The sequence below is a fragment of the Falco punctatus genome, assembly GCF_963210335.1.
Source record: "Falco punctatus genome assembly, chromosome: 8".
NCBI classification, from domain to species: domain Eukaryota; kingdom Metazoa; phylum Chordata; class Aves; order Falconiformes; family Falconidae; genus Falco; species Falco punctatus.
The window spans coordinates 47,697,969-47,711,927 of NC_137588.1; the positions used below are offsets into that span (position 1 = coordinate 47,697,969).

Here is a 13,959-nt window from a genome sequence, read left to right on the forward strand (position 1 = left end):
TGTTTCTTTAGTGAAATTTGTAAAAAGAAAAAAAGGCTAAGTCTTTCCAAGCGATACTTCTAGCAATTACTCAATTGATTTAAGACCGCTTAAAAGTATAGGGGACTGTATAATGAGATTCATGACTCAGATATTTTCCCCTCTTTTTTTGGTGTGAATACTTCAAAACTGAAAGCTACTGGCACTATAGGTTGTCAGAACAGACATACATTAGACCTACCCACGTATACAAGTAAAGGTAATTTTAGGATGTGATAGAGGGACTTTCGGTCTGACACAGTGTCATAGTTCATATATCTATAAACCACACAGGACTTAGGTGTCATGAGTTCTCAAGACTGCTGTCCTAAATTGCTGCTCTACTTTTTTTTGGAATAAGAATGAACATTCAAAGGCATTTATCTGGAGAAATCTAGGTTTAGATGCAAACATCTTTTGCAGCTGCTGACAACACAATGCTGTTTGACCCCAGCTGTCCCAGCCACAAAGGACACTCTTTCCTCTTCCTGTCTCAATCAGCAGCACCGACATGATAAATATTTCTCAGCTTCAAATTTACATCCACTAATTTCAATACCAATTTCCAAAACTAACACCTGCTCCATTGTAGAGGCAAAGACATAACAGGATTGTTGAAGCTCATTTCTTTCCTTTGACAATACTCAGGCCCCCCTCAAACGTAACATCCCACTGGAGTATTCCCTGTGAGATGAAACAAACCAAGGCAATTCTGCACGTAACAAAACCCCCGTTTATGTAGGTCATTCTTCAGGGGTGGTAATGGCTCCTATCCTTCCTGTGCTGAGCAGAAACCTATTTTTTGTGCTGTGCCAAAGACAAAGATTGGCAGATATGGTGGGGTGAGGTTAATATGTGAAAATTAAACCAGAAATGTGAAGACACACTTTAACCACATGTAAAATATTTGTTTTAGCTGCCAGCTTTTCCTCCTCCACCAAGCAACGACTTGAGTAGAGAGAGAAATACCAAGCCTTTGAAACGTAAGTACAGTTGGTTTTCTCTTTGTAAAGCTTCTCCCCCGGGCTATATAGCACCTCACTTTTGCCTACATCTCCTCAGTTCCACTCTCTTTTACTATTTATATGGAAGCCTCACTTGTTCATGGCTATGTGAAATAAAGATACATTTACCTATACTAGTAAATTATCTTACACAGCTTTTGTGTTTAGCCCCAGCTCCTTCTATAGACAGAAGCACAAAACCCCCACTGGATCGCCTTGCTCCACCATTTGAAAGAGAAAGCCCAGTATCAGGTCAGTATTTCGTTACGCTAACATCAATGGAGCTTTTTTAATTATTCAAAATGATCAGTTTGAATATCATTCATGCAAAAGAACAAGGCTCAGTCAAACGTATTGTGATCCAATCACATACAAGGTGATCTGTTTACAAATAAATAATGTGAGCACTACTTACAAAGTGAGAGAAATTGTATCTAGAAAGTAGCAGCCCTAGTCAGGACTAGTTGAACAGCAAGACATTATGAGATCCCTCTGCAGTAAAGGTTTGATGTAACATTGAGTGAATGAACAAGAAAATATTTAGTAGGTTATAAAGAGGAAATTACTTTTGCATACAAAGCTAATGAAACTCTGCACACACTAGTCTATGTGATTTGGTACCTAGATCTAAAAAAATGCTGGGTACTGGAAAAAACAGGAAAAAGTAGCATTTGTTTCAGACCTGAAAACCATATTTTATGAAGACTCTAAAGATACTACTCTATGATTTTAATTTATTATCCAAATGCTTTCATCTGTTATATAATGGCATAAAAGTATCCAGTAATTCAAAGCTGAACCATAGAAAATATGATTGTAAAACATATCACTTTGAAAATCTTAAAATTTTCCTTTAGTAAGAGATATGGCAGTTTTGCCATCTCTTGCAAAACCAAATTTTTTTCTGGCTTACATCTCAGGAAGCTGAGGGTTTCAATCTGCAAAATTAATTTTCAATGCTATTCAAAACTTGTTTGTTTCATAGAAAGTTTAATTAATTATCTTAACTTTCATTTTTTCTAAATGTAAGCTTTTACTATTTTCAGGGAGGAAGCCAGGCCTTCCTGAAAAGGTAATGTCTTTGGTGCTTATTGAGGTTTTTCACCCATTTTGATACACATTCTCTTTAACCATTCCTTGTTGTTTTACAGCCTCTGACTTCACAGCTAAGGTAAGAGTTTTGCCTCTGGAAATGAGGCTTTTGATGCCAGTATTACCCAGCTATTTCTTAATAAGCAGGGGTTTTGCCTTTATTTCATCATCCTGCTCCTGCTTTAGATCCCTGGGGGAACAGCTTGCAATGATGCCGAAACCTCCTGTCCCACCAAGTGACAGATATGAAAGAGGCAATCCACCTCCTTTACGGAAGCAAACCCCTCTAAAGTAAGTGTTCATTTAATTTAAATTTAATAAAGGATAAATTAAATTTAAGAAAAACATGGATAAGCAACACAGCATAGTATAATTTACTGCTACTGCATGACAGCAGTGTCTGCAGACACGAAAGCTTTGCTTTAGGAATCGGCATGGGATGTGCTTTAAGCTACAGAAAAGTGTGAATGCAGAGAGAGCTCTTTCTCCAGCCACCTCTGAAAGGGCTGTGACACAGGGCATGACTCACTTCCAAGTTGGACAAGGAAATGTATGATCCATGCTTTTTTTCATCAGATCAAGTTGCTCTAGGGAACATTCTTTCATGAGTTCTATTACTAATTTGTTTAGGATATTAGAAAAAGAAAGCTTTACTTCCCTGCCATTGATTTAGACTAGCCTGCAAAACTCCTTCTTAATAGCAAACAGCATTCTTTAGCAGAACTATATCAATCTCTAGCATTTTCTCGATAACTTGAGGGCTGAACAGTGTGACTGATCTCAAAACAAAATAAGAAATTAATTGATATTTGCTAATCAACCAGGATAATTTATCAGAGAAACAAAGACTGGAAGGCTTATCATGTGCTCCAGCAATGTTTCTAAGTACTATAAATGAGTTCAAGACTGTTTCATCATTGTAAAATTTTGGTTTAAGCTCTAATCTTATCATCAATTCATCAGACATTTTCCTTGTTGATAGACTCAAGATGGGCTAAAGACTAGCATAGATTATGGCTGAAATTAGAATCTCCAATATTTTTATGAGGAAAAAAATGTTTTGCATTCATTGGGTCTGTATAACTTACTATAGTTTCATGTCTGAAAATATGGCCTAATGCACACAAAGTGAATTAGTAATATTCCAGCTACAAAGTATGTTTTGTTTTCTTTGTTTTATTTCAGGCAAGGTTGGCCACCTCACAAAAAATGTGAAGTAAGTATAGTTTCAAAGCAAATATTTAAAGGTATAGGAATGGTAATAAAATGAAATACCTGTATAAACTAATAATTCTGGAAAACGTAAACTCATTTCTTTTATCAGTTATAAAGAAAACTCATGGCTTTTCCATAGCATGTGTTTCTTGTTAAACAGTTCTTCTATGTCAAGCTCAGTTTATTCCCCAAGTACTTTATCTTAGATAACAGGAAGAATAAGGCCAGAATATTTTTAGGACATGTGAGAAGTGTTTTTTCTTTCACTGTGTATTGGGGTTTAGGGTTTCTTTTTCAGCTTAAGCTGACCTAAGAATTTCACTTTCAGAGAACTCCGAGGGCTTACATTTACTGAAGGAATGAGGAAAGTTTACATTCACTGAGAGTTTCTGACTACTTTGGGTCAAGATCCATTATGGGACATCTATGTCACAGTTTATTTGTAAATAATAGCTGCACTTTAATGCAAGAAATTTAAAAATTATGTGGCGTGGCATGAAGATAGAAACCCCAGAATTTTAGATGAAAGTGACTATAGATACCAGATTCGTGGTATAAGCAAATCTGTAAAATATTCCTAAGAACTGTGTTGTAATACGTTGCTAATGTTTATTTTCTTTTGGCTCCCCAGGAAGAAGAAGACGGTAAGTATTTCTACAGTGATTTTTAAAACTCTAAGTCCTTCTTTGTCTTAGTTCTAAAAAAAAAATAAATAGTGATCAGAGTTGTTTCTTTAGAGCCATTTCAAAAAGGCAGGTGCTGTCTTGACAGGGTGTAGAATACTTATAAAGCACCTCATGCAGATTTATATATCAAGGCTGCAAAACACAGGAAATCAATAGGTAATAGCTTCCTTCAGTCAGCCAGTTACAAGACAGCAGGATTTCTTATTTTGAAATACATTACATTTTAAAGATTTGTGATCTGCATACAGCATCAAACGGGTAGGCATGCAAACTTGGTATCCTCCCAGTTTTCAACAAAGTGTTCAGTCAGACCCTGCTGGGTTGTTATTTACTCTAACAGAAACAGAACTTGTTTCATGTAATAATGGCATTTATAAATTAGTTCAGAATCCTGGTTCCTAAAATTAAGTTGGTAAAATAGTACCATAAGAGAAACAGAATATTTGGCCAAGTGTCTACAAATTATCACTGCCTCTAAGACCCCATAAAGAACAGGGCTATTTAAGCTGTGCAGAGCACAGTTAATCTGTTCCCCTCTTACCAGTAGTTCAGGTCTGAGAACACTGCAGAAAGAAATTGTTCTTTTTTATTTTATGCTGTTGTTTATGATGACATGGGAGATATCTCAGAAAGGAATTAAGTTCAAAAAGGTAACCTCAAATCTACTACTTAGAAGCAACATAACAGAAAACACATGGGTTTGTACCACCTTCAGCTCTAATACAATTAAGGTATCTGAATTGTGGCTTATCCAAAACAGGAGTCAGAAAATGTAAATGTTGCTCAAGCCTGTTCCAGTGTATTTTAAATTTTAATATTTAATTTTAAGTTCTCAGCTAACTATATGAGTTTACAAACCATAACTAACATATCAAGGACTTTTTATAGAATAGTTCACTCCATTATGTTTATCTAATTAAACAGCAGTAATGTGACAGCATTTCTTCATTCTACCTCACTTAAGAATGTCTCAGTAAGTTTTAAGATGCTTTCTCTTTCTCTCCACAGCTGCACCCCAAAGACCAGTGCCACAGATATCTTTGCCCCCATACAGCTCCAATACATTCCCATGCAAATCGGTCAAGCCTCTGCCTAAGCCAGGATCCAACAGCATGCCTGGTGCAGAAAGGTTTGTCTCACTCATTGTGCCATTCCTTTGGAATCTCAACCTCTTTGCAGTTTGGCAAATAATAGTATGTACATGGCTACAGGGTTTTCAGGCTAACACAAGATAACTACTTGTAGTAGTCCATAATTTTTCAAGCTATACCCTTGCCTCACTATATGCTAATATGTATGACTCCTACTATCCAGGAGAATCCTTCATATAATTGAAGCTCTGTACTCAGTGAAGCAGATAGTGTACATCAGGCAACCAAGAAAAAATGTAAATATCTCAGTTTTATGTCAAAGAAGTATTTTAGGGCCTACATGGTACAATGCTTCCATTTTGAGACATCTTTCCCATTACCTGCATGATCCATAAGAATGATATACCCTTTAAGGAAGGGATTATCTTCTACAAAGCTATGCAGGATGAAGGTCAAAGAGTTTCTTCTTTAAAAGGATTCTGCACACTCTAGGAGCCTAAGTGCTAGAGCTGTGAGTAATTGCTTCAAAACTTAAACAACCCCACAACCTTAGTACTCTAAATTTAAATATAAAATAATTTCACCACCCTTTTACTAATTTTTACTCTAATGGTTAATAACTCCTACTTAAAATTGCAAACTTTACTTCAACTATTATTTTTTTCTAGCTTCAACTTCCAAATATTAGATTGTTATGTCTTCGTTTGCTGGATGGAAGAGCCCTTAATCAAAATTTTATTTCTGATGTAGTGTGCAACAGACTTAGCCTTTCATGAGTTAGAGCGGGCTCCTTCAGTCTAAATCTGAAGTTCATTTTCTAATCTCTGTATTTTTTTAATGGGTCTCTGATAAATTCCTCCCACTTACCATCATCCTCTGGAACTGCTGACACCCAGCAGAACAAATATTGCAGTAGCAATAGCAAGGTCATATGCAAATATGAACTATTCCTATGATGAACACTTCTGCTTATATTCAAACAGCATTGCCAAATTTTGCTCTAGCAGAGGCCCTCATTTGGCTGATTCTCTCTCATGAATCAAGCTGTGATAGGGTGTTTTGTTCTGCAAACAAAATTAACGTATTCATCCCAGAGCTCTTTGTACAGTCCATTCAAGCAGAAGAGAAATATGAACTGTAAAGGAAAATCATGCAGGCAGTTTGTTCTCAATTAGGTAAAGAAATTAAAAAAAAAAAATCTAAGATTGGGAATCTTCAGTTTGAGTAATTTTGGATGTGGGTTTTGAGATGAGGCCATAAAAGAAAATGATAGATTTCTAACAACAACAACAAAAAAAAACATAAAAGAAAAAAAAAAAACACTGGAGAGAAAGCATAGGCACTTGGAAGTGTTATGCATGGAAGCTGTGGGTACGAGCTCTGTGCCACTGTCAGCTCATAGCTCACACAGAGTGCCTGAGATGGGGAGGGACCTCTGGACATCATCTGGTCCCAGCCCCCTGCTCAAGCACGGTCACCTAGCACAGGCTGCCCAGCACCATGTCGAGACAGCTTTTCAATATCTCCAAGAACAGAAACTCCACCACCCTTCATGGTAACCTGCTCCTGTGCTCAGCTGCCCTCACAGTAAAAAAGCATCCCCTGACGTTCAGAGGGACCCCTCTGTGTTTCGGTTTGTGCCCACTGCCTCTGGCCCTGTCACTGGGCATCGCAGCAAAGAGCCTGGCCCTCTGGAGCTTCAGGTATTGATACAGTCCCTTCTGAGCCTTCTTTTTCCTGGGCTACACAGTCCCAGCTCCCTCATCCTTCACTCATGTGAGATGTTCCAGTTCCTTATCACGTTAGTAGCCTTTTACTGGACTGTCTCCAGTAGCTCCATATCCACAGTTGCAACATTAATGATGAGAAACTGCATGGTCATCAACAATGTTATAGAAGCCACAAGAAAAATGACTCTTCAAGTGGATCTCCACAGAAAGAAACGTTTAGCAAGGTGTTGCCTGTGCTTCCTGCTTTAGGGAAATAAAGTCATCATTCCCATGAAAGCTCAACAAGCTGAATGAGTTTTCTGAATTGATCCTGATACAGAAGAATTGGGGGGCCATTAGTGATTCCCTTTACCTTATTCCCAGATACTGAGCTGCAAGTAAACTTAATGGTGGATCTGCTTACATAAAAAGAAAGAAAGAAAACAAACAAAAAAAAAAAAAAGAGAAGGCTATCCTCATCCTGCATAGGTCTCAAGAGCCTCTCATATTCTGCAAAACAGGCACAAAGTCCAGATCAGTTCTTCAGAGCCAAGAAATCTTGTATAACAGTCTTGCATTTATACTGACTACTATTTTTTTTTTAACAGTGCTAGAAACCTGCCTTCAAGTGGCTCACTACCACCACGCTTACATATAGGTTTGTATCTTGCATTCCTGCATTTTTTATACAAAAAATGATTGAAGGTTAAAAGGTGGTTTCAGTGCAGTTAATATAATCTTTTTTTTTCCTATGGATGCTCGAAAATTATCAAGTTCCTGAAAGGCAGCTTGTGTAACTTAGTCTGAATGTAAGATTTTTTTTCCCCATAAAGTTTGGGCTTACTGCCTAGTTAAACCATTATCAAAACTTCATGTAATCATCTTTTTCAATATAACTAACACTACTGAGAGCTCAGCAACATCAGCTGCAAGTCACTGTGGTATACTAACATTCTCAAAAAAGAGAGAAAACACTTTCCATGTGAAATATGCTGCATATTTATCCTGTAATAACAAGTAAAAAATAAAGGAAGCTTAGAAATCAACTGCTTTTCAAATATTTTTTTTTTATATGGTGACAGCTGCCAATGTTTTACAGTGAAATTTTTTGCTTTCTACATGTTAAGAAGGCAAGGGATGCAGTTAACATCACTTCTAACTGTCTAAAGGAACCGGATATGCTCTCAACTGAGTAACTATGGTACAGAAGCTAAAAAGATGTAACCTCTTTTTCAAGTTCATCCGATTTTTAGGAAAACTGAACTGCAAAAGTTCAGTTAAAGTCCCTGTGCACGAGGGGTGAGTTTATGTGAAGAACTTGGTTCTCATATAGTCACCTAAATCTGATTTCAAATCAATTCAAAATGTCTCAGTATCAGAGTGATATAAATTCTTCATGCCTCATAAACTCAAGATTGTAGACTATATGACTCCACAGATGAAATTATTTTCCCAATTTTAACATTTTTTCTACTTTTATATCTTTGAAGGCAACAACAGCAGATCTCCTTCAAGAGGCACAGGTGACGTAAGACCTCCGTTGCCAATTCCCAGCAGACACACTGTTCACCAAATAAATATGGAGGGCGAAGAGGTACAAAACAAACATTAATCATAACTGTTAAACCCAGCAAATTTTCTGATTTTGAGGGAAAACATTTTTCAAAGTTGTTTTTTCTAATTAGTAGTCACTGTCATGATGTTAGTAAGCACTTTCAGACTTTCAGTTTCTTTCTCTGTGTCAAACTTTAGTGCCTTATTTTGTCTTCACCAAGAAAAAAAAAATAGCAAAACCCCAGTAGAACAAAATAAGAAAAATACTTGTTTACTGGATTATGTGGTTTGCATAACTGCCTTCAAGTAGCATTACATATTCAGTTCTCCTTCCACAAAACCTTGGTGAGTAAAGAATTCATACACTTTATGTGCATTTTGGTTTCATATTTCTTTACAGCAAGTTTAGAGCAAACCACTCCTGGTGATAACACTCCTGGGCAACCATACATGGTATATTCACAGGGTCTGCATTATTGTCTCAGAGATAGTTAAAAAAGGAAAAACAAAATAAAATCATTAAAAAAAAACAATCACAACCAGAGAAACAAAGGATGCTAGTGTCCCATGCAGACAAAAGAGAAAATGTCACTTAAAATCTATTTTTTACTTATTTACAAAAAGTATTTGGAAATATCTGTTTTCCTAGCTTACCTGAAGGCATAATATAGCTAGGTCTGTAATATTTTAAAATTCATCAAAGTAAGAAAATTATTATAAAATTATGTAGTGGAACTTATTATATATATACTAGTATGATCCCTGGTGCTCATACCTTCAGAGATTCTGCACATAAACACAAATATCCCTCACATTCAAATTTCTCTCTACTTATTTGTATGTTGCTAACATGACAAGCTGATTCATTGGCAGCTGACTTTCTCACAAAACCCCATAGGACTCCCTAAATGATGAATGGTATGTTGCTTACGTTAGCCGGCCAGAAGCAGAAGCAGCTCTTCGAAAAATAAACAAGGTACTCTTTAAATTGTTGTTTTTTATTTAAATTTAATTTTAATTTTAAATGTTAAAAAAAATGTTAAAAAAATAGTTAAATTTAAATTCTCACTACCTCCTAGCTAGATGTCCTTGCAGTCATACGGGAAAAGTGAAGGCACTCATGTAGATGTTTAGAGTGGAAGATTCATCTTGAATATCTTTACCTGGATAAAAACTCCACATCTAGTTTAAACCAGCCACAAAGGCTGTTGTTTTTCGTAGTCCAAGATAACAAACTACGTGTCTCCAGAAAGCAGTTTCACCTCACCTCTCGAAGGAGGATTACTTGTTTTCTGGAACTAGTTCTTAGTCACCAGTGAGGAATTTGTTGCACATTCCAAGTTTTAGATAGCTTGAATTAGATGAATCCCACCCTCTTCTAGGCCATACTTACCAGCAAAATGAAGTACAGATTCAAATAGATGAAACCCACGCTTACCTGTGCACGTGGAGATAAACCAGGCTGTATTCCAGCACGGTGGAAACGTGTTTACTCTGTGGTGTGTCACAGCACGTGTCATGAGCTGAGGATGACGCGTACAGCATTGCAGTGACTTGTACTAAGGTCCAGCTTATGAGACCACATTCAATGCCTTTAAGAAAGTGTGTTTCAATGAAAGACTTGTTAAAACAGATCTGAAATTAAGAAAAGCAAAGAGAGAGAGAATATTACTGCCTTTACCAAAATTACACAGACACTATCATTATTTGAGACTGTCTGTGAATAGATCACATAAGAACCTTGATTGGCACTTACCAGAAACGAACTTCTCTTCTGGTTGAAATGATGTAAGATTTTGCCCTTGACATTTTATTTCCTCCTTTAATGGAATCTCTCCCTCACAGAACACCATTCCTCCCTTCCCTAAAAATCTGCATGTGTATCAGACCAGAAAGTTTTAAGTAGCAAACTGAAAGATAAAACATTTGAGAAATGACCTAAACTCTTTAACAGTGCAGCTTCTTTTACCAGGAGGAAAGAGATTTCAGAAAGAAAAAAAACCCTAACACTTAAAATCATGAGTGCTCTAGTTAAGGTTGTTACGCTGACCAAATCCAGAAGTGATGTATAGTTCTCATCTTTTGTTTTTTCATCAGGATGGAACATTCTTGGTAAGAGACAGTTCAAGAAAAACTGCTACTCATCCATATGTACTAATGGTGTTGTACAGAGATAAAGTATACAACATCCAGATTCGTTACCAGGAGCAAAACCACGTATATTTGTTAGGAACCGGCTTAAAAGGAAAAGAGGTACTATGTGTTTTTTCACAGTACTCCCCTTCATCTTAAGGTATTTCCTGCCTCATTCCTAAGTGTCAGGCTGCTTAACCTGGCAGCTGGTTTACTCCAATGGAATTCTGCTTATTGTCCCAGAGCTATTCCTGATAGAATACGTTACTGCTGAAAGTAAAATCAGATTCACCTGTTTGTGCTCAAGGAATGAGGGATAGCCTTAGAATACAGCTATTAGAAATCCAGATACCTGGTTAGAGAATGTTTATTTACCACTAATATATCAGATAAAAGAAATACACAGTTGGGAGCAAATCTGTATCTGCCAAATTTACCGCTTTGCTCCTGGACTGCTGATTTACTTACATTCCGCACTACTGCATTGGATTCACTGGCACCAGACTGACGGGTCAGCACATGTATTGCAGTTCTGATCGAGTCAGAACTCTCTGAATTGATCAGCCAACATTTTGAATGTTCAAGTGCAATCATCATGTCAGGCAGAATGACAACATCATGTATTAAACAGGCCAAGAGTGCATAAATTAATTATACAAAGTTGCAGTAGGTTGTACACACACTAGATTAAGTTACTGAGCTAGAGGTTATGGCAGGAACAAAACCAGCTTATCAGACAGTATCTAGTGGATCTTATAAGACTGCTAAATATTTAGAGTTTAAAAAAAGCCTTCTTGTTTTATTATTTACTAACACCACCAGTGGTTTTTGCCATAGCCTTATCATTTTTTCCATTCCACAGGATTTTTCTTCTGTAGCAGATATCATTGATTACTTCCAAAGAACACCTCTTCTTCTGATTGATGGAAAAGACAGAGGTTCAAGAAATCAATGCATGTTAAAATACGCTGCAGGACATATTTAAATCAGACCTTAAAGAAGATCACATGCAATATTGAAGCCTACTGAAGTTTGTAAACTTCAGGATATTTCTTTTTTCAGCAAACTAAAATCATGAAGTCGTCAAAAATCTTTCTAATTTTAAGGAAAAAGGACAATGTTGTTTTTAAATTATGCCTTATATGCAGTACTCTAAAATTTGATTTTCCTACATGTTTATTACTGTCCACTAAGCATACAGTACAGGAGAATTTTTTCTTCCGAGATAGCTGTACATTCTTGAAATTATTTCCACACGAAATTAGAGGCCCCAGAAATAAATACCAATTTATTTCTTTCAAGTATCTACTTTCCAAGGAGGAAAAAAAAAGTAAGCCATTTTTCACATCTGAACTGCAGCAACAGTTATATAATTTAAAGTGATACAGAGTAGACCCAAACCTTGTCAAAGCTGAGGAGCAGACAAAAGACAATAAAAGCCCGATTTTTTTTTCCCCACAATCTACTTCCCAATAACTCTAACTATGGCCTCCTCTATAAAAAGATGAGGACTCCACCCTGGATCCTAAAGACACCTAGGTTTCAGCAACACCGAAAAAAAAGCCCCAGTGTTTTATATGTAGCAGCCTGTCAAGATTTGGGTCCATGTTATTCAGCCATGAAACTGTGTTCACAGTTTTCTAGAAAAAAAAAACCAACATCCTACAAACATCATGTTCTCTCTGTCATACCACTGATGGCATGTCTTAACCCACAAATTGGAATTCTCTATCTCCTAACCTCACTCTTGGAATTCTCTATCTCCTAACCTCACTCTGAAACAAGCTCTTCCCCCTTAACAAAGAGCTCACTTTAGCTTTGTCCTTCTGACTCCAAATTAAGCAACTACTTTTTTTATAGGAGGTACATCAACAAGATTATCATCATGTGATTCTTAATTGGCAGAACACACCCAAATCTCTTAAAGCAGACAGAGACAAGCAGGCAAAGCTTAGTTCCTCTTATACAACTGCCTTCTGTTTTTACTGTATTTTTTAAAGAAAAACATCAGAGTTCTTAGTTCTAAAATACATTGCAACAGAGGATCACTGAAGCATATTGTATCGAGAGTTTTCCCCTCTCCTTTGTTAATTGAGATTTATCAACTCTTTGCCTCCGTTTTCCAGTAACCTTTGATTTCTGATGAGACCTTGGTCTGATAATTATGTTAGGCTGTGCCACACTTTTTCTCCTTTAAAGCCATTTGTGTGTATATCACTTGAAACACTTAAATCAAAATTCAAGGCAGAAAACTATCTTCCGTGTAATCTGTACAGCTTCTCAGATAAATTAACCAGATTTCATAAACAGTTTTACTTTAAATATATGTTTTGTAAATGTTATCTTCCTTTCTAATATATTTAGCTAGGTGCTGGAGTTTAAAGTTAGTGCATTTCATTTCCATGCAACCATGACTCAAAAATAAAAATAAAAATAAAGTTTTAAAAATACTTCAGGGGACAAAACCTGTTTCTAGTCCATTTTTTTTTTCAAAACTCACTACTAACCTTCTGAAAGTCAGTTATAATGCATGTTTTTAAAAACATGTTAAAATTAAGAATACCATCCCTGATATTACCACTGATTATGTGAGCTGGAGGTTGTAATTCTATTCCAATGCACTGCCTTGAAATGTCTGACAACCCAGCCATACCTCACCTGGAATTGTGTTATATTTGTTTTAAATCATCTCCTTAGAGAAAGAGAAACAAAATATAAACCAGCGTAACAAATTATAATACTGCATGGGGTTTTTTTCTGCAGAGTAAATCTTGATTTAATTATTCAGATAAACATATATTGTATGAATAAAACCACACCTAAATATTCAAACATGTCCATAAGTAAAGTACGATCGAGTGTTAATTGCAATGAACTACACAAAAATACTGGCTACTCAAATTTAGAGCCAAGAAGATTTCAGGGCAGAGTATTAGACCACTCTTTCTTTTGTAGCTAGGTGCTTTAGAAAGTTACCACCAAAACCAGAATGAAAGTACTTTCAGTTTTCCAGAAGTAATCTGCTCTTTGGCCCCCTTCCTCAGCATCATTTTTAGAATGAGGAAGGCAGATCAAATGAGACAAGTTGCAGTTCCTCCTTTACTGACTGTTTCTTAACCCATTTTCCACAGCACAACTGAGATAAGAGAGCAATGACTTGACTTGAAGTAATTTAAAACCTTTTGTTACTGTTCCAATACATCTTTGTTTAAGGGAAGACAACCACATGTGAAAAATGTCATGCCCAGTTTCCTGACCTTTCTAGCTAATTATATCAGTCTTCCCAGCCCTACTGGGCTTAATTTGGGAAATCTGGGTTAAAAAAAAAAAAGTTCTCAAAACCAGTAAACTAGCATTTTTCCACTCCACATTTTCAATTTAAAACAAAAATAGCCTAACTGAAGGAAACTGTACTATTATTTTACAGTTCAGACTGAAGCAGTATTAATAGATGATG

General features: G+C 36.4%; 1 protein-coding gene across 3 annotated transcripts in view; it reads left to right on the forward strand.

The window, feature by feature from the left end:
* LCP2 (lymphocyte cytosolic protein 2) overlaps positions 1 to 12,940 on the forward strand; it is a 32,346-nt gene extending 19,406 nt beyond the window's left edge. For all 3 annotated transcript variants that reach the window (XM_080399975.1, XM_080399976.1, XM_080399977.1), the window contains 13 exons: positions 935 to 1,001; positions 1,191 to 1,274; positions 2,069 to 2,094; positions 2,174 to 2,193; positions 2,301 to 2,405; positions 3,300 to 3,330; positions 3,961 to 3,973; positions 5,024 to 5,144; positions 7,424 to 7,473; positions 8,306 to 8,409; positions 9,268 to 9,345; positions 10,467 to 10,622; positions 11,365 to 12,940. In XM_080399975.1, coding sequence (XP_080256101.1) covers positions 935 to 1,001; positions 1,191 to 1,274; positions 2,069 to 2,094; positions 2,174 to 2,193; positions 2,301 to 2,405; positions 3,300 to 3,330; positions 3,961 to 3,973; positions 5,024 to 5,144; positions 7,424 to 7,473; positions 8,306 to 8,409; positions 9,268 to 9,345; positions 10,467 to 10,622; positions 11,365 to 11,487 — 978 coding nt within the window. In that variant the 3' untranslated portion in view covers positions 11,488 to 12,940. The remainder of the gene's footprint in view (positions 1 to 934; positions 1,002 to 1,190; positions 1,275 to 2,068; positions 2,095 to 2,173; positions 2,194 to 2,300; positions 2,406 to 3,299; positions 3,331 to 3,960; positions 3,974 to 5,023; positions 5,145 to 7,423; positions 7,474 to 8,305; positions 8,410 to 9,267; positions 9,346 to 10,466; positions 10,623 to 11,364) is intronic.
* Positions 12,941 to 13,959: the final 1,019 nt, after the last annotated feature.